Genomic DNA, 26,816 nt, shown 5'->3' on the forward strand with positions numbered 1-26,816 from the left:
CGGATATGGACAGGATACCTGGAAGGGAACACATTTAACTTCCATGGGTGATCCTGGAAAGGCTCGGCAAATCACCCATTCAGTGTGTGTGTGTGTGTGTGTGTGTGTGTCAGAGTCTCACTCCATCACCCAGGCTGGAACGCAGTGGCGCAATCTCGGTTCACTGCAACCTCTGCCTCCCAAGTTCAAGCGATTCTCCCATCTCAGCCCCCCGAGTAGCTGGGATTACAGGTGCCCGCCACCATGCCCGGCTAATTTTTGTATTTTTAGTAGAGACGGGGTTTCACCATGTTGGCCAGGCTGGTTTCGAACTCCTGACCTCAGGTGATCTGCCCACCTTGACTTCCCAAAGTGCTGGGATTACAGGCATGAGCCACCGCACCTGGCCCATTCATTTATTTTTATTTGAACCTCTCTTCCAGGAGGCCCTCTGAGTTTAGAAGGTTTAGCGACAGGACCCTGATTCAAGTCTACTCGTTTATTTGAAAGCTGCTTGGATAAAAATAAAATAAAATAAAAAGTAAACTGGAGGATAACATAAAGGGATCCTTGCAGAGGATTCCTCCGTTCGTGGATCTCACTGAATCTCGGAGTTAGAAGACGGCTCAGAGACCTCAACTCCCTCATGGGTCAGACAAGGACAGGTCTTTCATTCGGCCCTGGATCCTCTTACAACAGCCTCGCGGGAGCTGGCCCTCAAAATGATGAAGGAATAAATGAATGGAGGGATGGAGAAATGAATCATGAAGAAAAAATGAATGAGGTAGGCCTGCTTGTTTGCTGCTATTTTCTTCACAATGCTTTTAAGATTTCCTGGTCCATCTCCTCCTTCACCACTTCTCTCCCTCCCTCAGTCTCTTCTCCAGCTTGTCTCTTACAGAAGGGTGCCGCGTTCCCGCGCTCCTCCCCTTCCCCTCGCCCCGCCCCTCCCCCGCGAGGCTCCGCCCCGCCGCCCGAGCCCAGCGGGAATGAATGGCAGCGTAGCCGCCGCGCCGCTCGGGGTGCCGATTGGCTGACAGGCGCGCTGACGCGCCGGCGACCGCGGGTGCACGCAGGCGAACAGAGCCGGCGAGGGCGGAGCCGTGCTCCGGGGCGGGGCGCAGGAGCCCCCGGGCGGAGGAGCCGGGGAGGCGGGAGGCGGGAGGCGGGAGGCGTCGGGGCCGTTGAAGCGGCCTCCCTCCCGCCCCCAGCCGCCCGGTCTGGCCCCAGCCCTGTCCCGACCCCCGGCCTGGCCCACTCCGACCCTACCCGGCCGAAGGGTTCCGCTGGACACGCAGGCGGCCTCCGGAGCAGCCCAAGCCCATGAGGGCCGCGCGCCGGGCCGCCGGTGCTGACGAGACGGAGCTCCTGGCCCCCGAGGAGGAGCAGAGGATCAATGCGGTTCAAGAATCGATTCCAGCGGTGAGAGGGATGGCGTCCCGGTCCCGCTGCCCGTGTCAGGAGCGGGTCCTCAAGTCCCGCCGTTAAGCGCACGGCTCCCCGCTCCTCACCTGGATCCATCCTGGGTGGATCCAGCACCTTGGCCCGGGATCAGCTCCCGGGGGATTCCCCAGCCTGCTGTCCTTGGGCGATCCCCTTCCTCCGAGGATGGGAGCTCCTGCCTGACCCGGGTCTCCCCTCGCAATCTGCGGACCTCGGATAGATTCCCGGACCTGGGACCCCAAGCCTGTCCTCCTTCCCGGGGATCCCTTTGCTCCTGGGGCTCACCCTCCCGATCCCCATACAGGGTGGGCTCTGGCTCTCTCTGGGAACCCGAACCCCAGCCCCGGGCGCCGCCCCCGAGTCTTCCGACTTGGCTTTGGCCTCCATCCCTTTACCTCCAGGGTGGGGGGGTCTCCCGGGGCGCGCGGAACTGGGTGGCGCCCTGCGGAGAGATTTGTCGTAAAGCGGGGTGCTAGGCATTTTGGGTGCTTTGTCTGTGAACGGCCCTAGGAACAGGGAAACTGAGGCACGCTCCGCCAGCTTAGCCCTGCCTGACCGTGTAGGGGCCCTGCTGGTTCTCCAGCTGAGCGTCCCAGGGCGGTGCTATTTTGGGCTCTGCGAAGGGGCATGTTAGCTTTCGGGTGGCGAGACCTGCTGTGGAGGCGCCGGTGTTCGGAAACGAGGAGGAGGAACCGTGGAGGCGCCACCGGAAGGCTGGCCGCTGCTCATTCACTGTAGAGCTGGTGGAAATGCCGGGCTGGGGGGCGCCATGGCCTTACTCCCCTCTGGGGCTCCACCGTCTAACAATGGATGGAGGTTAGCCCAAGGCTCTGAGAGGAACTCCGGGCTTTTCTTTTCTGTTTAAGTGGGTGAAAGTTCACCTCTCCAGGGCTTGTGGTAACTCCGCATCCCTTTGTGTAAATTCCCGGACCTTCACCACCAGCAGGTTTGCTGGGGGTGCAGGGACAGGGGAAATTGTAAGAAATGCATGAAATCTTCCCAGAAGGTTGTTGAGTTTTTAGACACTATCTTTTATTTCCGAATTTTAAAGTACACATTTTTTTTTTCTTTCCAGTCTCCATACCCTCACTGCCCACTCACCCATCTCATTCCTCCCCTAGTCCCAAAGGGTAAAGGAGGCAACAAATGCACAGAAGAGTTGACATGGTCTGGGCCACCAGGAAGGGGATCAGCTTGAAGACTTGGATTGACTTCTGAATATATTGCTTATCAGTCAGGGTGTTGAATGCCTGGCACTGTTCCCCCAGTGGGAACTCCATATCGGTGTGTCTAATGGCAAAATGGAACCATAGTGTTCCGACTTTAGAACCTGATGTCAGAAATGAAGACCGGAGGGGCTTTTAGAGAGAATGTAACATGCACTCAGGCATGATCAGTGAAGCCCTGTGCATGCGGTTTGTTTGATTTGGTTTTACTTCTCTACACGTCTGTGCTCTTCCTGTTTTCAGAGAACAGTAGCAATATTCTGTGAAATTGCCTCTTCCTTATTTGATTAAGAGTTTGTCCTTCTTACCTATTCCTTTGGATTCTCTAAAAAGAAAAAAAAAAAAAAAAGACCCTGTTCAATTATTTGTTGCACAAATGTTAAAACAGTGTTACAACAACAACAACAAAAAACTTCATTTAGGATGCTACCCTCTCAGCTTATCGAACTGACTTTTTAATTATTTTTGCTGGACACTGATCCATTCCTTATTAGACAGTTGTAATGTGATTTTTGCGCTCTCTATTATTAACTTAAAAACTAAAAATACAGGCATTTTCTTTTGGTGTGGCATAGACTGTAATTTTCTTGGGGGCTTGTGTTTTGCTCAGTGGATATTTAACAGTTTCTTTCTTGATGACATCTAGACCCACCCTGATTTTCTTTGAAGATTTGTGTGATCTCATAATTTCCCGGTTCTCTATCATAGGCTAGGTTGGAAACATATTTCTAAGCATCAATTTTAACTTGGAAATAAAGCCTATAAACAAAAAGTAATGTAATGAGAATGTCCTGATTTTTGTGGTTCACACATTAAAATGCTGAGGGTACTATTCTGCACCTTTTCATGCTGTGTTTATGATATATCTTTCTGAGCATTCCCAGGTAGGTAAATTACAAAGGAACTGGAGGACGGTACAAACACACTGTCTCTGAGGGGAGATGTGCTTCCTCCCTGATAGATTTATTGGGACTGAATAGAGGAGCACGAGGAGGGGTTTATGCAATGATGGCTTCTTAACAAACTTAGGATGTGAAAAATTCCACTGGAACACAGAGGCATATTTTATCTTCCTTGTTTTATCTGTTTCACACTTGAGTATCCCCAAGATACCTACACACACATAGACAAACACAAAGTCGTCCTCTCCCCTTCACAGCATCTCTGATTGATGGCAATAACTGCTAACATTTGTTGAGTGCCATTTATCTATGCCAGGCACTGGCTGGGCACTTGTATATTACTCATCCTCAACTGTAACTCTGGAAGACATAAATTTTATACCCATTTGATAGAAGAGTAAATAGGTTTAGAGAATGAAAGGAAACTTGCCCATAGTCATACAGCTAGGAAGGGGTAGATCCAAGAGTTCAACTTCATGTCTGTCTCTCCACCACTCATGCTGCTAGCTCACCTCTTTCTCTCTCTAACTCCCTGCCCACACCACATCTGTGTGTATTCCATATAGGTATAAGATCCACAGAACTTCTACTGTATCTTCTTGTTGGTGTGTACTCATTTCAACAGTCTTGCAACCAAAGATCCAAGGGAAAAAAAGCCCTTTTCCTCAGCCCCAACCTCATGATCATGTAGCTAGCTTCAAAAGTGGATATGTGGGAAAGCATTTTAATCTAAAGTATTAGAATCTTACAGGGCTACCTATTGTCTTTTTCCCCAAGTTCTTAAAGCACTAAATCATAGGCATGGGGTAGTCTCCTTATATACGCCATCTTCCTTTATTTAATAATGAAGTCAAGATTGGCACTATTGACATTGGACGCTTTTCCTGAACAAATAGGCTCAGTCATAAAGGGGAGCTAATAGTAAGAAGGGTGCACTCATACATTGCAACATAAGAGATGTTGAAGGGGCCCTTGGAACATCCATTGTTTTGGCTTTTAAGTGTTTTTTTGTGAGATTCGGGGTTCTCTTGGTTCCAAGGCTGCGTGTTTCTCTTACTTACAGAACCTGCCGTGTCCACAGTAAAACTAATAGACTATGGGATATCTTTGTTAAGACGAAATAGTTCAGCAGTAGCTGGAATGTCTTTCTATTCTTTCAACAATCATTAAGCTCTAGCAATAAGCTGGGCATTGTACTTGAGTTTGGTAATGGAAAGGTGAACAAGATAGCCTGTGGAATTCACACTACAGTGGGAAAAGATGAAATAAAAAATAAGCTAAAACAAATCAAAGTCTTACCAATTGTGACACAGGGCTCTGGTTGGATATGGAGGGTTGAAATGATACTTCAGTTAGGATAGTCTGGAAAACTTCTCTGAGGAGGTGACATCTGAGCTGAGCTGAAAGGATGAGAAGAGAGCTGAGCATTCTGGAGAAGATCCTAGACAGAAGTAAACAGCAAGTACACACACCCAGAGGCAGACACAACCTTGATGTGTTTAAGGAGCAGAAAAGAGGTGGTATAGCCAGAGGGTGGAGAGAGAAAGATGCCACCCTGAGACTGGAGGGGGAGTGAGGCCCAGACCACTCAGGGCTTTTGGGCCTATGAACACTGTGTTTCAGTGCTATGGTAAGCACTTTGGGAAGCCAGAGGCAGACTTTAAGCTGGGATTGGGGTGTGTGATGTGATCTGGGTTTTTTGTTGTTGTTTGTTTTTGAGACAGGGTCTTGTTCTGTCACCCAGACTGGAGTGCAGTGGTGCCATCAGAACTCACTGTTGCAGCCTTGACCTCTGAGGCTCAAGCAGTCCTTCCACCTCAGTCCCAAGTAGCTGGGGCTACAGGCGTATACCACCACACCGGGCTAATTTTTACATTTTTTTGTGTAGAGATGGGATCTCACTATATCGCCCAGGCTGGTCTCAAACTCTTGGGCTCAAGCGACCTCCTGCCTCAGCTCCCCCAAAGTGCTGGGATTACAGGTGTGAGCCACCATGCCCAACCCCTGATCTGTTTCTAATGGAAAACTGTAGCTGCTATATAAAGAAGAGAGTCTATAGGGGGTCAAGCAGGAAGACTAGTTAAGAGACTTTGTATTTGCACAGACTTGAGATGTTAGGTCTTTATTTAAGGTAGGAGCTGTGAAGCTGGGATTGCAGGTGCACGCCACCATGGCAGGCTAATTTTTATATTTTTGTAGAGATGGAGTTTCTCCATGTTGGCCAGGCTGGTCTTGAACTCCTGACCTCAAGTGATGAGGTGGACTTATTTGAAATATATTTTGAAGGTAGCGTTGACGGTACTTGCACTCGGAGAATGAGGAACACTTGCGGGATTTGATCTACTGAGATCAGCCTCTGAGATCTGCTGGTGGGCTGCAGATCTACTCAGTGGGCACAGTGCTTTGGGCTGAATTTCAAGTGTGTTAGTGTGCTGAGGAGTGTTCCCAGGCCTCTGATCTGTTCTTTCCCTCCACGGTTTTGAAATTCTGTCATGGCATGGGAGAGGGGTACGGGGGAAGGAGGAGGTGATAAGAACGTTGGGCAAGGGGGAAGGCAGGAGAGTTTTGAAAGAGAAAGTGAAGGGATGAGTGAAAAAACCCTGCTTCACTAGTAGTTTTATTAAGTGCAATTCCCACTCCCAGGACTAAATCACCTTCCTTCAAACCCTCTAGAGCTTGCTGGTTACTCAGGCATTGAGTAACCATTAGGGCCACTCCGCCTTAAATAGAGATGTCTTCCATAAATGGATGCTGTTTTCCATAACCAGCACTTGAACCTTTCCCATTTCTTTTTTTGGGGAAGAGATGAAGGCCAGAGTGTGGGAGTTGATTTACATTTTACATCTGCTTTTCCATTTAGGTCTTAGGAGTGATTTCTTCAGGAGGCTGTGGAGGAGGCTTGATTGCACCCTGGCAGGTTAGAGAGAAATGGGAAAATTGTATTGTACTTTCCCAGCAGAACAATTATGCTGTCTATCCTGCTGAGCCTCAGATTTAGAGAACTGCTTCCAGGATAGTTACCCTTATCTTTCCCTATTGTCCGTGTCTTGCTCTGTGCATCAGGAGAGAGTGCCTTGAGTCACCATGGGTGGGATATTTTTCTGTATAACTTTCTATTTTATTTTTTAATGTGAATGATTCCAGGTGATCAGGGACTCAGCTGTCATAAACATGGCCATCCAGTTTATTTGTTTTTAGGAGAAAATGTGAAAGTCTATCCCTGTTGCTGGGTAATGGCTTGACTATTTTTAGATTGGGCTGCCAGAGATATAAATTGCTATTTTAGTCTGCAGCCTGGTGGTGGGTAGACAAATCCTACTTACTGCACCCTACACAGAGCACTTTCAATTTCATCTAACTTCAGCCATCTTGGGGCCTTGCTGTTTACCCTTGAAAATTCCTAATAGGGTATGCTACTTACAGCTCTGTTGTTATATCTCAGGGCAACGATGTGGTATATCCTCCAATACTTGGGACACTTTTAAAGCATTCTTCCCAAGAGTGTAATTATTTTCTTTTTTGCTAATAAGAACTGTATAGCAACACTCTTGTCCCTTAGGAAATAGTAAAATTTTTTAAAATATTAGCGGGGGAGAAAAGATGATGCTTGATAATAGTTAACTATATTTGAGAATAGCTTGGATAAATTTTGAAGCTAGTAGCTGTATATTTCTCTTTAACAGTTGATTTTCAAACCATCTGGTAGATTATACTCAGTAAGTACATATTTTGTACACTAGTTAAATATCTTAACCCATCAGTGGGCCAAGTGAAATATCTTCACTGTCCCAAATTCATTCCACAGTGGATTTTCCACCTGAACTATCTGTATTGTGTTAATAGTGGCTGCCACTTTATTTTTATTTATTTGATCTAAGGATAACAGGCTCTTCCTAACTCAGGGAGAGAGTATTGGCTGGTCTTTTATTTGTAAACTGGGCACTCTCTAAAATGGCTTGGTCATGCGTTTTAGCCAATTTTTGGCAACTTGGTTCTACCATTTGGTTCAGCCTTGTACCATTTTTTATTGTGTGTATGAATAAGGTAATGAGTAGTTACAACTCATTAGTGGCACAAAATACCAACCACCTCCCCCTGCCATTCACACTTCTTTAAACTAGCTTGAGCAAAAGGATGATTTATTGTGCAAAGCCTGTTGACGTCTTACAGACTCTTAAGCACAGGAATGCAGTGGACCTCTGCGACCTGAATGCTGTTGAAGTTGTTTTTTTTTTTTTTCTTTTTTTTTTTTTTCCTCCATCTGTTTCTGTGCATCTGTTTCTTTCTTTTATTCAGACAGCTGCTTTTTTCTCTTCTTCTGAGAAAAAAAAGGATGAGTTAGACTAATCCAGAGTCCCTCATGAAACCTGTTGTGGGTATGGGTTGGGTTTTTGGTGAGGAGGGCATCCTCACTCAGCATACTGAAATGGAAGAATGCTATCCTCTCTAGGTTCTGTGGTATTCATGCCTTTCGCGGTACTACTGATCGTCACAAAGTTAGCCTAAAGGGAAGTGTGGAATATGGGCATATGTCTATATATGTAGCAGATTTTGATATTTAGATACATACACACATTTGTGTGTATATATGAATTTTGTTGCCAAAAGAATCAGGTAGTAGTCATGTGTTTGGTCTTTAAAGCAGACTCTTGGAATTCAGGAATAATGAAGGTGAAAAACATACCTCCTGTTTTAAGTTGCCTGGAGGTACCCAGGCATCATTTATTTAAGCTGTCTGGTGACAGGTAATACAATGTAGGGAAACTAGTGGGACAGGCCTGTTAATCATGGGATGTAGGGTTTAAAGATGCGCCTGTATAAAGTTTTGTTAATTTTAAGAGAGAAAATAGAAACTTTGTGTTTCAAATGTAGTGTATCCCTTTTCACTAAATGACAATAAAATTTAGAAAAATTTGTTTGTTTCTTTTTTAGTTGTACCGTGTGTGTGTGTGTGTGTGTGTGTGTGTGTGTGTGTGAATGGAGGAGGAGGGTTCCAGTTGAAGGGGTGGATATGGTTTCTGTTTGCTTTTGGTTGTAGAAGTTTGCTTTTGGTTATAGAAGGTTTTTCTTTTGAATAAACTGAAAGACTGCTTAATCTAATAAACTAGGGTATTTGCTTAAGGATCATTGCTGTTGGCTCGTTTGACTCCTCTTTAGTGGCTTTGGCTTTATTACTGCAACTAGGTATTTCCACCAGTCACTTCCTGGCTTAGAATAGACCACATGCCCACTGGTAGGTTTACTCATTGTTCTTCACACACTTTGAGTTTTTCTTACGTCACGTTCTTTTTGTTTCTACAGGTTCATGAACCATCGAGCTCCAGCCAATGGCCGCTACAAGCCAACTTGCTATGAACATGCTGCTAACTGTTACACACACGCAGTGAGTACAAGTTTTCCGCCATTGCCACCTTTCCACAGGGCTTTGCGGGGAGGAAGGGGTAGTTACTCTAGTAACCTCAGCGCAATTAGTTGGATTTACCCATCTCTGTGACCTTATCTACCAGGAAATCAGTGCTGGGTCACGTCACCAGAAGCTATATAAGCATGTAGAACGCTTTGTGTGTTCTAACCGACAGTCAGCTCTGTCCTGGATTTGCTTTCTCCAACAAGATCTTTAAGGGAATAATAATAGTATATACCCTAGTTACAGAAAAACCAAAGACACCTATTTATGAAGACTCTCACCCCTAGAATGAAATGAATCGCCTTTTCAAGACAATCAGCTGTGTTCATTTGGCAAGGAGAGTTCACAATTTGTTGAAAACGATGCATTTTTAAATTAAGTGATCCTCTGAAATGGGGAGGGGAGCCATGGCCTCCCACCCCTACAGTGGCCACTGCTCCCCAGAGGAGATGTTATTCCATATTGGTGAAGAAAAAGCTGATGTGATCCATAAATTTTTTTGTTAATTTTTTTCTGCATTATAAAAGCAAAACATGCTCATTATTAGAAACTTTAAAAAATACTGAAAAATGTATACGAAAAACAAAACTAACCAGGAATAAACTGTTAACACTTTAGTGCATTTCTTTGTGTGTGTGTGTGTGTGTCTGTCTGTGTTGGGGGTGTTTGTGAATATGTATGTATTTTCAGTTTTCCTGTTAATGTGACATTAATGGCATTTTCTTATGTCATTATACATTTTTTACTTTATCTGTGGTTTCATTATTCCCTTGCATTTAGTGACTTTGAGGGAAAAATAGTGGCTGGGATACAGTCTGAAAACAAGAAATAGAGAAAAGACCAGTTTACTTCTTTAACAATGAATGTTTAGAACAGGCTAGTTTATGATAGACACTGTTGGTACAATACAACTATTCAGATATTGAGACACACAGCTTACCTTTAGGAATAATATTTACTCAGGATGAACCTGAATAAACTTAACTTGTCTCTTCTGAATGTGTCACAGGTTAAGGAACACTTGTGTAAACTGTAGTTAAGGGAAACCTGACAAAACCTCCATATTAAGTTTTTAGAACAGAAAATATAATCTTATTAAACCATATCTTGAATTTTTGGATTTCAGGGACCAATAATATTTCTAACACAAACAAAACACCCTTTTGTCATCATTTCACTGGAGAGAACATACTTAAACATGAAAAGTAGAAAGGACATGGTCTCAAGATCTCAAGATAAAGGGCATTCCTTTCAATGAAATACATTTTGTTTTATGAAAAACTTTCTTGTACTTAAATATACTTAAATCCTCTGAAATAGGGAGGGGAGCCATAGACTCCCACCCCTACAGTGGCCATTGCTTCCCAGCAGAGATGCAATTGTATTTAATGTTCTAATTTTGCTTGGGCCAATGAAAACTTCAGCATCTGAAAAACTCATGCCAGTCTCATCTAGGGGATTTAACATTCTGTTGCAAGATGGCAAATGTAGGTTTGGGGAGAAAAAAGATAAGCAAATTGCTAACGATTGTATTCTTTGTCAAGTATACTTATTCTAATATCTGATAAAGTCGTTTATCCTCCTGGGAGTTACTAGTCATAATCATACACGTATGACTAGACCTTAAAGTTTGTGACCATGTGGACTATGAAATATGGTGCAGAAAGCAAAATTCTCTCTAAAATTCTCAGGATTTTTTGAATAGGTGGGCCTTGGAAATGGATTGCTCTTGCTTATTTAAAAGGCTCTGTTAAAAATGAAGTGACCCCAAAACACTCTCTGCAGTAGTTCTCAAATTGGTGGAATGTACCGATCCAAAGTGAAAATCAGGGTGTATAACTTCAACAATTGACTTTTTGTATGTGTGTGTTGCTATGTACTTTATAATACCTATTACTTGATTTGTTCAATTATCCTGACCTGAAATATTGAGATATCAATTGCAACAGGACAGATGTTTTAAAATGAGGACCTCCCTGAAAAATCTGCGTATATGCTTGGCTTTTTTTTTTTTTTTTTTTTTTGAAACGGGGTCTCACTCTGCCTCCCAGGCTGGAGTTCAATGGTACAATCACGGCTCACTATAGCCTCAGCCTTTCAGGCCCAAGCAGTCTTCCCACCTCAGCCTGCCAAATAGCTGGGACTACAGGTGTTTGCCACCATGCCTGGCTAATTTTTTAAATTTTTGTAGAGACTGAGTCTTGCTGTGTTACCCAGGCTGGTCTCGAACTCCAGGGCTCAAGTGATTCTCCTGCCTCAGCCTCCCAAAGTGCTGGGATTACAGTCATGAGCTACCACACCCAGACTGCTTGCTATTTGAATCTTTCAAGTAATTACTCTAAATCAGATTACAAAGTAGAATGAAACATGTCCTTATTTAATGAAATTAGGATAAAGAACATCTGTTTTGCAACAGCTGAATAATGTTGCATCCTTGATGACTTAATTGTATCCCCATTGGTTGGCACAATTCCTGGGCCCTGAATGGTATTACCTGCTTTCCAGTGTAGCAGCTAATTTCATCTGGCTCTCGTGACGATTATCCAGGAGAGACAAATACTTGCTTTAAGACTATTTTACTAAAATTGTTCCTGGTAAACCTCTGTACTTTTAGTAAAAGACTCAATTCCATAAAAGCCAGAATATTCCATTCACCATTCTTTATCTTTCCCTCAGTTCCTCATTGTTCCGGCCATTGTGGGCAGTGCCCTCCTCCATCGGCTGTCTGATGACTGCTGGGAAAAGATAACAGCATGGATTTATGGAATGGGACTCTGTGCCCTCTTCATCGTTTCTACAGTATTTCACATTGTATCGTGGAAAAAGAGCCACTTAAGGTACAGTGGATGGCATGCTGTTTCAACAGATCCAAATAGTTGACTCAACATGTTTGGTAGCCTCCCACGCTGGCATGCTTTAGTCAAGTAGGGCAAAGAGTAGACATTTTTCTGCCTTGTAGACTAGAATACTATCCCATTATTCAGGACTTGTTCTTTGGACTGGATGAAGTTTGAGGACTCCTCCCCAGTATGCATCTAAAAAGGGAGGCCTTTGCTCAGTAACCCCAAACAAAACCTCACTGATTCCCCAGGACTTACCACTTAAAAACCTGAGAGCTATTTTCCAATACTATCAAGCACACTGAGGATATGATGGGAGCAGCAGCTGTGGGGTAGTGACAAAGCACACTGAGCTTGGAGTCAGCAGGCAGGTTTTGAGGCCCAGCCCTACTCTTTAATGTTGGGTAAATCGCTTGACCTTGTGGAGCCTCAGTATCTGTATCACTTAAATGAGAATAATAATACCTGAGTCACACAGTCAGTGTGACAGGTGAATGAGATAAGGTACTTGAAAATAACTTGAAAATTACAAAAGACCCCACAAGTGTGTGAAGTATGGAGGTATACTTATTGTTTGAGTTTACCATTTTGCAAAGTTTAGCTTTCAGAATTAAGTCTTGTGTATATTATTCAAAGTTCACATATTTTGCTATTAATAGCCGTCAAGCACTTTCAAAACAATACTATAGCTCTTGGCCTGCCAACGAGAAGAACATAAAAGCTTTCCTCCTCTGAGTGAAGGATTGATTTTGGAGCACCACACCATTGAGGTGGGAATGGGTTGCTTGTGAAATGGATTCTGCACAACCCTAAAGGGCAAAACTTCTTTTCAAAACAGGAAGATTCAGAGCAGAGTATGAGCAATTTAAAGAAATACTCGAATATGCCTTTTGGTTTTAAAGAATGTCCAAAAAAACCTCAAACTATTCAAACAATCTGATATTTAAAAGATATGCTTCATTTACAAGCAGGATTTGAGATTTATGAGATGATTACTGGTTCCCTCACATGTAGAATCCTAGAGTTTTAGAGCTGGGAGGATCTTTGTAAATCATCTAATTCAAATCACTTAATTTTTATTTGGGGGAACTGAGGCTCAGAGAAGTGACCTGACTTGTCTGAGTCAGTGAAACCAGCAGAATCCGATTATTCCAAGACCTCTGACTCCAAGTCCTAGTTTTTTTCACCATATCTTTTACAATATTGCATATAGCTTGCAGTCTGCTACCTTTTCCTGTAAGGTGACAGTTTCCTGGGCTTAAAATAAAACTACAGCATTGAATCACAAGGGCACTCTGGGACACTCACAAGAGAACCACAAAAGTGCCTGTCCTGGCTCCTTAGGACACACTGCCGCAGCGCCCAGAGGCCAGGTTAGAAGGTTATTATCTTCCTGGCACAATTTAGTGCTTGTGGTTGTCTCAGCAAACTTGGCTTCGATATCTAGATTCTGGATCAATAAAAAGTTGTAGGTACCTACTTCAGTATTCTGGATCTTCCTGCCAGAGGTGTAATAGAAACTAGATTCTCTTGAACTTTGAATAGCACCGCTAGAATCATATGCCATGTGTAGATTTTTGCTCTTATAGAATTTTTAAATATCAAAAAAGGCTTATTTAAGTAAAAGTGAGAAGGGAATTAGCATTTATTACATGGTAGGTGCTCCCGTGTGCTAGGTACTATGCTAGATACATGGCCTACATTATCTCATTTAATGTTCACACATACTCCATGAGAAAGATCTTATTTTCACTTTAGCTATGAGGAAAGTGAGAGTCAGAGAGGTCGGTGGCAGATCTTGGATAAGACTCCAGATCCGTCTACCTACTCTAACAGCGTATAACAATCTAGAAAACAGAATTAGAAAGGCCCAAAACCTTGCTAGGAATCACAGTCATCCAAGGAGTTATAAAAACTTGTTCTTCCCCTTCCTCCAACCTCTATCTCACCTCCTAGCCCTTCAGAGTCTTCTGAACTGGAGGCCATCACAGTATTTTATAAGTTCCCCAGCTGATGATGTGCAGTCAAGTTTGAAAAGCATTGATGTAGTGTTCACTTCTTTAGACCTATGGCATAAAGTATCATCTATGGGTATGCTATAGCTTCTGATGACTAATAGACTGAAACCCATTCTTTCTCACAAATGTATTTTTCATTCCATTAAAACTTTTTTTTTTATTTTTAATTTTTGTGGATACATGGTAGGTATATATATTTATGGAATACATTTTTCTTTTTTTTTTTTTTCTGAGACAGACTGTCACTCTGTTGCCCAGACTGGAGTGCAGTGGTGCAATCTCAGCTCACTGCCACCTCTGCCTCCCGGGTTCAAGTGATTCTTGTGCTTCAGCCACCTGAGTAGCTTGGACTACAGGCCTGTGCCACCACACCTGGCTAATTTTTGTATTTTTAGTAGAGACAGTGTTTCACGGTGTTGGCCAGGCTGGTCTCAAATTCCTGACCTCAAGTGATCCACCTGCCTCAGCCTCCCAAAGTGCTGTGATTATCAGTGTGAGCCACCACGCCCAGCCTTTACGGGGTATATTTTTTCACTTACACAAGTCCTTATTAGTTTGCTTTGGTCAATGTTACATGTAGGGGGAGGCAAAGTCTAATACTGGTGTTCCCTCAAATTATAGTTATACCTGCTTGGACAGTGAAAATAGATTCAAGATGATACCACAAATTTATACTTTTAAATTATCTCAGTAAAGGGCAGATTCCGTCTAATCCATTTTATGAATAGACCTCAGTGAACCAAACTCTTTGTACGTAGACCCCTGACTTTTCAGTTTTGGAAGGAGGAACTTGCTTAGAAATACAGGTGGCCATGCTTTTGTAGTAAATGTGCCTTTCTTTGTTTTTGTTACTGTTTTTCCTAAGTTAGTTTCTGAATTTCCTTTATTACTATTTACTATCCACACCAGGGTATTTGAAGTAAAAACAGTAAATACACTCTAAAAAGATACAAAGAATGTGATTTCAGCTCAGGGAGTGTTTACTGAACATCAGGACTTTGCCCTGCACTGATAGGAGCTGGGGTGATGGGGGGAAGGTGGTCTGCCCTCCAGGAACTTCATTTTTCTGTTAGATGGGATCCAAAAGAAATGGAAAACATCAGAAAAGACAGATTCTGTTTGTTTGCTTTAACCACCTCAGATTTCCTGGCTATCATGGAGCTCTGTCCCTATGTCTCATATATGCTGAGAGTATCTATTGTATGTGCAACCTAAAAAATAATACAAAGCTTTTACTCATGACTTCATAACATTAGCAACAACAAAAATGTGTGTGCCCTTGGCAGAACAAGTGTAAAGGCCATGAGAACAAGAACAAGAATGGAAATTGCAACATAGTGGAGTGATAACCCATACTTCCTATCTGAACACTTTCTGAAAAATTTACTTAACTTTTTTTTCCCCCTCATTAGGACAGTGGAGCATTGTTTTCACATGTGTGATAGAATGGTTATCTATTTCTTCATTGCTGCTTCTTATGCTCCATGGTAAGATACAGTCTTCCTATTTTTGAAGGTAGTGATTTTATGATTAGAATTCCTCACTCCTCCTTTCCTCTCTTCCTCTTGTCCCCACCCTCAGCCCTCATGTGTACACCACGTCCCCTCCTCCTGAACACATACATGCATGCATTTTTTTTTCCCATTCGATGTACTTGGGTCAGATTGCATATTTGAAGGGGAGAATATTGCTGCTGTTTATAATATCTTGGTATTGGATTGTTCGAGAAGAAGTGCAAAGGTTTTGGTGGAGATAGGGTTTCACCATGTGTGCAGATAGCTTGCTCACTCTTGAAATCTGTAACCTTTGCTCTCCATATTGTTTCCCTGTACCTCTGCTGTTGTTCAGAACACTAGAAAATTGAATTGTTTAAGTGGAAATGCTGTAAATACGTATGAGGAAAGCGAGCTTATTTATTTATTTTATTGTTTTTTTTGAGACAAGAGTCTCGCTCTGTAGCCCAGGCTGCAGTACAGTGGCATAATCTCGGCTCACTGCAACCTCCGCCTCCCGAGTTCAAGAGATTCTCCTGCCTCAGCCTCCTGAGTAACTGGGATTACAGGCACGTGCTGCCATGTATGGCTAATTTTTGTATTTTTAGTAGAGATGGGGTTTCACCATGTTGACCAGACTGGTCAGGAACTCCTGACCTCAAGTGATCCGCCCACCTTGATCTCCCAAAGTGCTGGGATTATAGGCGTGAGCCACCATGTCCGGCCTATTTTTTTTTTATTTTCTGAGACAGGGTCTCACTCTGTCTCCCAGGCTGGAATGCAGTGGCGCCATCTCAGCTTACTACAACCTCCACCTCCCAGGTTCAAGTCATTCTCCCATCTCATTCTCCCAGGTAGCTGGGACTACAGGCATGTGCCACCACACCCAGCTAATTTTTTATTTTTTTGGTGGAGATAGGGTTTCACCATGTTGTCGATACCAGGTTGCTATCAAACTCCGACCTCAAGTGATATGCCTGCCTCTGCCTCCCAAAGTGTTGGGATTACAGGCATGAGCCACCATACTCAGCCATTTTTGTTTGTTTGTTAGTTTTGAGACGGAGTCTCACTATGTTGCCCAGGCTGGAGTGCAGTGGCAGTGGCCCGTGGTCTCAGCTCACTGCAACCTCTGCCTCCCAGGTTCAAGTGATTCTCCTGTGTCAGCCTTTGAGTAGCTGGGGCTACAGGCATGTGCCACCATGCCTGGCTAATTTTTGTATTTTTAGTAGAGACGAGGTTTCACCACGTTGCCCAGGCTGGTCTCAAACTCCTGACCTCAAATGATCTGCCCGCCTCAGCCTCCCAAAGTGCTGGGATTACAGGTGTGAGCCACCGCACCCAGCCTGTTTTTGAAATTTAAGCCATTTGTCTTCAATTCACCTTAAGTGCAGTAGCTACTATATAGCAAGTGTGTTTATCATTTCTTTTGTGGAGTAAGAGAACCGGCCACATGAGTTAACTATTTAAAATACCTAGTATTCTGTTCAGTGCCTTTGATCTTTCTGCCTTTTTAGTGCTGATCAAATATAATCTTTTGTTGCTTTGAAACTCTTAAAGAAACATTAGCTTTCCTCTACAAGACATAATCCAGTTTTAAAAACTCAGAAGCTTATATTTTGCTATCATCTACTGCAGTCATTAGAAACAGGATGCCTCTAGATTCTGGCTAATGCAGCATCAATGATTCAAAAGAAACCTGATTATCTGAAGGAGTAAAAAGTAAGTGCTATCTTTGCCCAGCATCTGACTAAATTATAGGTTGGCTTCACGTTGGAAGAAGAACACTGAAAGGCCTTTATGAATGGATATTAAATGCCCAGAACAATGCTTATTTCAGTAGGAACCTACAGGGTGTTCCAAACAGGATTCCTTACTGTAGTTATTTTAAATTCTTTAATTTAAAATAAGTAAATGAATAAAAAGAATTTAAATGTGAGCTGAGGAGTTAAATATCAGAGTAGGCAATTTGTTTACCTGTAGTTTTAGATATGTAGGCTGTACTTTTTCCATTTGGAAATGTGACTTTTGTAGTTATAGATAATCAGGACAACATTTGTTTTTTTCTCATTTATTCTTTTTCTTTTTTTTTTCTTGAGACGGAGTTTTGCTCTTGTTGCCCAGGCTGGACTGGAGTACAATGGTGTGATCTCAGCTTACCACAACCTCTGCCTCCTGGGTTCAAGAGATTCTCCTGCCTCAGCCTCCCAAGTAGCTGGGATTAGAGGCACATGCCACCATGGGCACATGCCCAGCTAATTTTTTTGTATTTTTAGGAGAGACGGGGTTTCACCATGTTGGTCAGGCTGGTCTCCAACCCCTGACCTCAGGTGATCCACCCATGTAAGCTTCCTAAAGTGCTGAGATTATAGGTGTGAGCCACCACACCTGGCCTCATTTATTTTATTTATTTATTTTTTTGAGACAGAGTCTTGTTCTGTCACCCAGGCTAGAATATAGTGGCGCTTTCTCAGCTCACTGCAACCTCTACCTCCTGGGTTCAAGTGGTTCTTCTGCCTCAGCCTCCCTAGCTGGAATTACAGGTGCCCACCACCATACCCAGCTAATTTTTATATTTTTAGTAGAGACTGGGTTCCACCATGTTGGCCAGGCTGGTCTTGAACTCCTGACCTGAAGTGATCTGCCAGCCTCGGCCTCCCAAAGTGCTGGGATTACAGGTGTGAGCCACTGTTCCCAGACTTCTCATGTATTCTTAATATGAAGTTAGTACAAATGAATTTGCAGCATTTTAAAATTCAGACCTCACAACAGTCCATGGTTAAATTCCAACAAAATGTCTTCCATAATATATGTTAGGAGTAATTCTTCTCATGTTCTCTCTTGGCAGAGAGATTGATAATGGAGACAGTTGGTTTGTGTATTAGGTATCCACTGTGGATATGTGATCCTGGTTCAGGATTTTGTTCCAGGTTCTCATTAAGCTTTGTAAGCAATCCACTCCCAAATACACAGTCAGAAATTAAAGGGCAAGCAGTCTTGACCTCATTCTGCCTAATAGGGTAAGTTAGGCGTCACAAGAGTGCTGGGACTCCCTTCTACTTGTCTGCTTTTAGCTGGTTCTATTTTTAAACCATGTCGAAACTAATTCTAAGTGTTTTTTTTTTGTTTTTTTTGTTTTTTTTTTTTTTTAGTCAAAATCTTGCTCTGTCACCCAGGCTGGAGTGCAGTGGTGTGATCTCAGCTCACTGCAACCTCCGCCTCCTGGGCTCAAGCGTTCTCCTGTCTCAGCCTCCCGAGCAACTTGGATTACAGGCACATGCCACCACGCCCGGCTAATTTTTGTGTTTTTAATAGAGATGGGGTTTCACCATGTTGGGCAGGCTGGTCTTGAACTCCTGACCTCAAGGGATCCGTCCGCCTCGGCCTCCCAAAGTGCTGGGATTACAGATGTGAGCTCCCGGCCTAATTCTGAGTCTTAAAGGTTGACTGACAAATTTGTCTTTTAGTTGCTTAATTTTACCTAAATTGCCCAAATGCCTCCTTGATGTGTTGAGTGCCTTTTCTTCCTGCTCTCATCCTAAGTCTTTCTCAGTTTTCAATGACACAGGTTCTATTAATTCCCTTCATTTATCACTTCTGCTCTTTGTTGTCATGTTTACATTTTTAGGTTAAATCTTCGTGAACTTGGACCCCTGGCATCTCACATGCGTTGGTTTATCTGGCTCATGGCAGCTGGAGGAACCATTTATGTATTTCTCTACCATGAAAAGTAAGAGAAAATAATTTACATTTGATAGTTTTAAAATCGACTGCCTAAATATTACCTGCATTGCAATATAATTTACTTTTATTCGTACTTCAAAATAGTAGAAATACATAAATAGAATATGTTATTTTTAATAAATCTTCAAAACCATTTGGTATCCATTATTAGTGGAAAGATTGCTGTGGAAAAACAAGAGTGGTACAGGTGTGGTATAATGCAGTTGAGGGGACATGGTGACCAGCCCCTTTGGAGTCCGTCAGACTTCATTTCTATAGCATGAGGCAAATTGGCCTTATTCTCTGTGATTCAGTCATCATGTGAGAAAAACAGCCGCTTGTCAAGGTGTTTATGAAGATCGGAGAAAATAGGTATTAAATGCCCAGCACAATATTTACCTAAAGAAGGGCGTATAGGGTATTCCATAAAGGGTATCTTGAGAAAAAGGATGTTGGGAAGGACTTTGGAACTCTTAATATCCTAGCTCTAGGTTACTGCTTTTTAGCCAATTATTCATAGCTGACAGTCCTAATTATTGAGCAATATAAAAACAAAAGCTTATTGAAATTTAGCATCTTCGCTCTAGAGGAGACCTTCAAGGTCCCCTATTCCAGCTTCATGATTAAAAAATCAGAACATTTAGGATATGCATCAAGTTAGTGCCTCATCTGGAAATTAGGACCCAAACATCCCAGTTCTGATTCCATGGCTGTTTTCGTTACCCTGTATGTTTGAATTTGAGAAACACACAACCATGAAATCTTTGTCATTGGGTTTATTTACAGTTCATTAAATTCTTTATCTATTGTGCTTGGCAGAATGGCTCTCAGAATTGAACATAATTTGTGTTTATCAGAAAGTACCAAATTGTTTTCCCCTTTCAGAAGAAGAAAATGGTAGTTTTCACTACTGTTTGGCTCTGAAATTCACTTAAATACCTTTTTACCATAATTAGCATTGCTGAGTACTGTTATATATTATAGTATATATAAGTCCGAGGGAACAGTTTGCTTCTTGGACTCAAATCTCTTATTTATATCCTTGAATAAACTAGGAAGTCAAGAAAGGCAACTATCTTTTCTCCTTTTGCCGGCCTTCTGGTATAAACAAAGCCCATAAACCCATTCTTCCCCTATATGATTATTTCATGGTAGGCTTTGAGTATAAAACACGATGAATGAGGTATGAGTCACCCTTGGCCATTCAGTTTGGCGGACATTAGGGAGTACCTAAATTGTGTCGGGTACTATTCTAGGATTTACAGATCAAAACATAATTAAATCTTGGTTCCTGCCTTTGAGGAGCTTATAGTCTGGTTTGATTAGGCTGAAAGGTAATTTGAATTTCAGTGCAATGTATTTCTTGGAGTTTTTAGATCTTTTGTAGTCTAATGTGATGAACCTTAAAATTACAGTTTGTGCAGGTGCAAAATAAAGAGACAAACAGAATTACAGGTCCTTTCCTTAGGGTTTGCCGTTCCTTTTTGCTGATAAACTAGGCTCCAGGCTGCATCTCCATTCATTTTCTGAATTTCACTTATAGCTATGGATTGGAATGGTAATGAAAGCAGACACTCTAGGATCAGAAGAGGAAATCTTTTACAAGGTGGAGTGGGTTAAACGATAACTACTTTTGGCAGAAAACATTTTCTTTTTTTTTTTTTTTTGAGATGGAGTCTCGCTTTGTCGCCCAGGGTGGATGGAGTGCAGTGGCGTGATCTCGGCTCACTGCAAGCTCCGCCTCCCGGTTTCACGCCATTCTCCTGCCTCAGCCTCCTGAGTAGCTGGGACTACAGGCACCCACCACCACGCCCGGCTAATTTTTTTTGTATTTTTAGTAGAGACGGGGTTTCACGGTGTTAATGTTGACCAGGATGGTCTCGATCTCCTGACATCGTGATCTGCCTGCCTCGGCCTCCCAAAGTGCTAGAATTACAGGTGTGAGCCACTGCACCCGGCTGGCAGAAAACATTTTCTAGGTAGCATGTGGGATTTGATGCCTTTTCAACCCTGAAAGAAATGCTAGTTCCTTATTACTTAACTACTGTGTTTTAGTTAGAGGCCTAGTGGTTGCCTACTGAGAAATAACGTTGTATTTGAATAGTTAAGAGTTTACATTTCTTTCTCAAAAGTAGAAAGGAAAGGCTGGTATGTAAATTGTTAGGTGTTATAGAAATGCATAAGTTAAATTAACTGCACTTCTGTTCCTACAGGTATAAGGTGGTTGAACTCTTTTTCTATCTCACAATGGGATTCTCTCCAGCCTTGGTGGTGACGTCAATGGTAAGACATGGCTTCAGAATTTTAGTTATTTTCTTTTAAACTGCTGGAACTTAGTATGATTATAGATATGATATATAGCTTTTCTTTCTGAAGTTATGTCCATTAAATAGAGACTCAAAAGAAAAATAACTTATAAATAATGAAGTGTTTAGCTGGGCATGGTGGCATGTGCCTGTGGTCCCAGCTACATGGGAGGCTGAGGCAGGAGGATTGCTTGAGCTCAGGAGGTTGAGGCTGTGGTGAGCTTTGTTCATGCCACTGTGCTATAGCCTGAGGAACAGAGCGAGACCCTGTCTCAAAAAAATAATAAAAATAATGAAGTGTGCCAGCAACTCGTAAGCTTGCACTAGGCACGATGTACGTTTCGGCAAAGCTATAAATTTAGGTATGTTTCTGTCTTTATGGTACTTTCCTGAATCAGAACCAGAATAGGTTCAGAGAGATATTTTTCAAATCCCTTTACTCTTACTTTTCCTTTCCCTTGCTTTTAAGTCATAAGTCAAGCACTTTTTTTTGTTTGTTCTGTTTTCTAAGGCAAGCACTTTTTTTTTTTTCCTTTTACTTTGCTTGACTATATCTTTTGGGGATTTTTGTGGGTAAAGTGTAACATTACCTGTAATAGGCAGTTGCATGTATATATTTGAATTCCCTTTCAAATTGAATTACTGTTGAGAAGTCTGTGTGTATCTGTCCTTTTGAAATGAAAATATATTATTACAACTTCATGGTTCCATCCACCTGGTTACCAGGCCTTTGGCTTATATATTCCAGTATCTTAGGCTCTAGGCACTATATTAATTAAAGAGGTCCCAATGTGTTTAGTTTGAACTCTTCTGAGCCTATGTCATTCAGAAGAACTGTACTTATGATTTCACTCCTAATCTCATAGGCACATTGTAAGAACTTTTTTTTTGGGGGGGGGGGTAGGTGGGGGAACAGAGCCTTGCTCTGTTGCCCAGGCTGGAGTGCAGTGGTGCAATCTTGGCTCACTGCAACCTCTGCCTTCTGAGTTCAAGTGATTCTCCCGCCTCAGCCTCCTAAGTAGCTGGGATTACAGATGCCAGCTGCAACCCTTGGCTAATTTTTTGTATTTTTAGTAGAGACAGGGTTTCACCATATTGGCCAGTCTGATCTTGAACTCCTGAGCTCAGGTGATCCACCCGCCTCGGTCTCCCAAAGTGCTGGGATTATAGGCATAAGCTTCACGCCTAGCTATAGGAACATAATTCTGTGATAGTTTTTTTCCTGGTCACAGAAACACCTATAAAAGGTTTAAGACTTTCAAATCTGGTTCTGTTTTTTCAGGGGATGTCTTTATGAGACTATAACAAAATACATTTCTTTGAGATATGAGGTTTATGATGGTTTTAATAATTACCTAGCACCCAAAATACATATAGATGGTATAAGCAACAGGGAATGGTTAGGAGGAGGAGTTTAGTGACAGAAATGAGAAAATCAGCCTTGAAGGCCATGTAGTTAGAGGGCATTTCAGGACACCCAAAGCAATATAAGCAAGGTTTGTGCAGCCTAATTATTAGAGTAGAATTTCAAGCAAATTCCCTCTGGGTATCATAAGAGCAGGTTTATCCAGTAATTTTACTAGCCTAAATCTGTAATTGATATTTCCATAAGTGGTACAATAGCGGGTGAGTAATGTTTCTGATAATCAAGCAGGATGATCCCCCACATTGCTTTCATAGAAAGGATAAAATTGATCCTCTAGTAAATAAACTGCCTAACAGAACGAAACTCAACAATTTTTAAAGGAATACAACAGAATCTTTACTGTAACAACCTAGCATATACCATAAGTAAATATTATCAGAAATCAGTAATAATGTAATAAAATAAATATATAATAAATATTACCAGTTAGGCAAGAAACTGGAAAATGACATATACCTAAGGGAAAGCAAATCAATAGAATCAAGCAGGTAAATACAGTTCCTACTAAAGAAAAAGAGATCATGAAATTTGATAAAATATTTGATTGGGGAAAGTTCAGGCTGCTATGGGAGCATTACAGAAGTACCAGAGGAAGTGATATTTCAGCTGATTTGGAAAAACATGTAGGAGCTGAGAGATGGAAGGGGTGAGGCAAATGTTACAGGTAGAAAATACAGCATGAAGGAAGCCCAGAGAAGGGGAAAGCACCAGCATCTTTGGAGAAATGAAAATAGTTCATTGTTTGTAACATAAAATACATGTACCAGCTTGAGTTATGTACATATGCATAGTGGGGGCAGGTATGCAGGTAGCACAAGTCTTGTAACAAAGCTGGAGAGCTAGACAAGAGTCCAGATCAAAAAGGACCTCATAAACCACTAACAAAGTAACAGAATGAATGAAGTAACAAAGCAACTAACACAGTAACAGAATGAATGAAAATGCGAATCTTTGGTTCTGGTCAGAATCATGGGTACTAGACTTATCCTTCTGCCATAAAGAACTGTAAAACTGGAAAAGGAATAAAGGTAACTGTTTTTTGGCTCTGAACACAGTACAGGACTGTGATCCCTGAGGGAAGAGATACCAAGAAAATGAGCTTTGAATTCACCCAGTTGTTTCCTTGGAGACACTTTCCAAACAACAACAAAAGGAGGTAAAGCCCAGAGAATAGCAGCCTGGGTGGAGGAAACAGAAATTACACTTCAAGCTACCGACAAGGCTGCAGTTTGTGGGGCAGGGTATGGAAGAGGAGGGAGCTGCTCAGGGAGGATGCTTCAGAAATCCATAAAGCAGTTTCCTTGAGTCGTTGTCCAGATATCAAGCTGAATTTGTGCAGGGCAAAACTCTGCAAGCTCCAGTTGCAAATAACTCTTAGAAGGCTGGAAGATAAATGGAGATTCCAGACAGTGCCCAGTGCTGAGAGACATTGAAATTCCAACCAGCCAGAGTTCACAGATGGTGCTGGACATCTCAGGCACTCAGCTGACGCTGCCAAGGCCACAGCTTAGGCGTAGAGCTACTCTATCCCTAGAGAGAGGGCTGCTCTAGAACTACCATAACAAGGCCCAAACAAACCTCGAAAGGATAAAATTGATCCTCCAGTAAGTAAACCGCCTAACAGAACAAAACTCAACCATTTTTAAAGGAATACAACAGAATCTTTACTGTAACAACTTAGCGTGTACCATAAGTAAATATGATCAGAAATCAATAATAATGTAATAAAATAAATAATAAATATATAATAAATATTACCAGTTAGGCAAGAAACTGGAAAATGACACATACCTAAGGGAAAACGATCAATAGACACAGATCAAAAGACGGGAGAGATATTGAGATTCCCACACGAGGAGTTTAAAACAGATGAGGAATCTCAGAAAATACATGGAGACTATGAAGCAGAATCCACATGGAGATTCTAGATCCCAAAACTGTGATGTCTTGAGAAAAAAAAAATTATTGGAGGGATTTAATAACAGATTGGATATTGCAGAAGCAAAGGTCAGTGAACTTGAAGCCAGGTCAGTAGAAACTATACAAACTGAAGCATGAGAGAAAAGACTGATTTAAAAATGAACAAAAGGAGAAAGACATTGGGGCAGTTTTTGGTTTTGGGTGTTCTGTTTTATGGTTTTTTTGTTTTTTTTTTTTTAAGAAATAATAGTTACAACTTTTCCAAATTTGATGAAAAATATCAACCTAGAGATCCACAAAGCACAAGGAGGCCTGAGCAGGATAAACACAAAGAAAACTACACTAAGACACATTAAAGTCAAATTATTAAAAAACAAAGGCAAAGAAAAGATCTTAAAATCAGCCAGAGAGAGAAAAAAGAGCAAGGAGAGAAGATGACCACTGATATTTTATCAGCATTCATGGGAGCAGGAATGCAATGTAATGGCACATTTAAAATGCTGAAAGCAGCCAGGTGCAGTGACTCACGCATGTAATTCCAGCACATTGGAGGCTGAGGCAGGTGGATCACATGAAGTCAGGAGTTCAAGATCAGCCTGGTCAACATGGTGAAACCCTGTCTCTACTAAAAATACAAAAATTAGCTGGGCATGGTGGCAGAGCTCCTGTAATCGCAGCTACTCGAGAGGCTGAGGCTGAGACAGGAAAATTGCCTGAACTCAAGAGGCAGGGGTTGTAGGAGATTGTAGTGAGCTGAGGTCAGGCCACTGCACTCCAGCCTAGGCAACAGCACGAGACTCCATCTCAAAAATAAATAAAATAAAATGCTGAAAGGAAAATAAAAAACAAAAAAGCCCTATTAACTTTAAGTTGAAGTTAGCTCAGTTTAGTAACATTAATGTCAAAAATTTAGCCAGGGAGGCTGAGGCGGGCAGATCACTTGAGGTCAGGAATTTGAGACCAGCCTGACCAACATGATGAAACTCCATCTCTACTAAAAATACAAAAATTAGCTGGGTGTGGTGGCAAGCACCTGTAATCCCATCTACTTGGGAGGCTGAGGCAGGAGAATCCACTTGAACCCAGGAGGCAGAGGTTGCAGTGAGCTGAGATCATGCCACTGTACTCCAGCCTGGGCAACAGAATGAGACTCCGTCTCAAAAAAAGAATAACCACCACCACCAACAACAACAACAAAAGCAAAATAAATGTTATAGTTACGTAATCAAGAGAAAAGATAAAATGGAATCCCAAAGTTATTCAATTTAATCTAAAGCAGGTGGGGAATTTGGAAAATGGAAACAAAGGATAGATGAAACCAAATAGAAAACAGAGAGCAAGACGGGAGGCTTCAATACAGCCATATCAGTAATTAGGTACCTCTTATATAGTAACAATTACATCACAGTGGACCGAACACTCCAATTAAAAGGCAGAGATTGTCAGACTGGATAAAAAAGTTTTCTGATCTGTATAATGAGGATAATAGTACCTAATTTTAGGGTCGTTGTGAAGATTAAATGAATAAATATATGAAGTGCTTCAAACAGTGCCTGGCACATAGTTACAATAATGATAATGAAAAACAATTCTGTTTTGATACAGAATTAACTACGTTATAGGTCTTTGAAAGTTGAGATAAATGTGGTATCTTAAGAATACTTGTTAACAGAATATATGTCAAAACTAACCTGTGTACTTGGTTTGGTGTCTTGCTTGTTCTGGCAGAAAGGAGAAAAAAAAAAAAGGGTATTTTGGAACAGTGACCAGCCACGTGATTTTGTTCAGGCCACTTCACTGCTCTGGCCTTAGTCTCCTCACTTCTGCAATAAGGGGGTTGTGTTGGATGAGTGACTCTTACCATTTGGGAGTCCCTGTGCCCCTTTGGGAATCTGATGATAGCCTTACCCCTATCCTAGAAGAGGGCTCCTAATACACACACAAATAATTTTGTATAATGTGTATTCATTGCTGTATAACCTTGAGGAATTAATAGCGTGTGGTATTCTGTCTGTGTTACTTTTTAAATAAAAATAAATCTGGCTGAAGTGTTTCCTTACCAAGGTTAGGAAGAAATCTGATGTCAGTCCATTCGGATTGGCTCCTTACCTTTTTCTTTTTTTTTTTTTTGAGATG

General features: G+C 41.9%; 1 protein-coding gene and 1 long non-coding RNA gene across 3 annotated transcripts in view; both read left to right on the plus strand.

Moving 5' to 3' along the window:
- Window positions 1-1,077: 1,077 nt before the first annotated feature.
- MMD (monocyte to macrophage differentiation associated) overlaps window positions 1,078-26,816 on the plus strand; it is a 29,091-nt gene continuing 3,352 nt past the window's right edge. The window contains exons 1-6 of one of the 2 annotated variants that reach the window (XM_003912777.4): window positions 1,078-1,401; window positions 8,852-8,933; window positions 11,634-11,794; window positions 15,228-15,302; window positions 18,934-19,035; window positions 21,242-21,311. In XM_003912777.4, coding sequence (XP_003912826.1) covers window positions 1,376-1,401; window positions 8,852-8,933; window positions 11,634-11,794; window positions 15,228-15,302; window positions 18,934-19,035; window positions 21,242-21,311 — 516 coding nt within the window. In that variant the 5' untranslated portion in view covers window positions 1,078-1,375. The remainder of the gene's footprint in view (window positions 1,402-8,851; window positions 8,934-11,633; window positions 11,795-15,227; window positions 15,303-18,933; window positions 19,036-21,241; window positions 21,312-26,816) is intronic. The other variant, XM_009190301.3, reaches the window with a different exon arrangement.
- LOC103878780 lies at window positions 1,408-3,429 on the plus strand. The gene is made up of 2 exons (XR_639110.4): window positions 1,408-2,238; window positions 2,498-3,429. It is a non-coding gene; the product is annotated as an uncharacterized LOC103878780 (long non-coding RNA).

Source organism: Papio anubis, chromosome 17 (assembly GCF_008728515.1).
Source record: "Papio anubis isolate 15944 chromosome 17, Panubis1.0, whole genome shotgun sequence".
In the NCBI taxonomy this organism is placed as follows: Eukaryota; Metazoa; Chordata; class Mammalia; order Primates; family Cercopithecidae; genus Papio; species Papio anubis.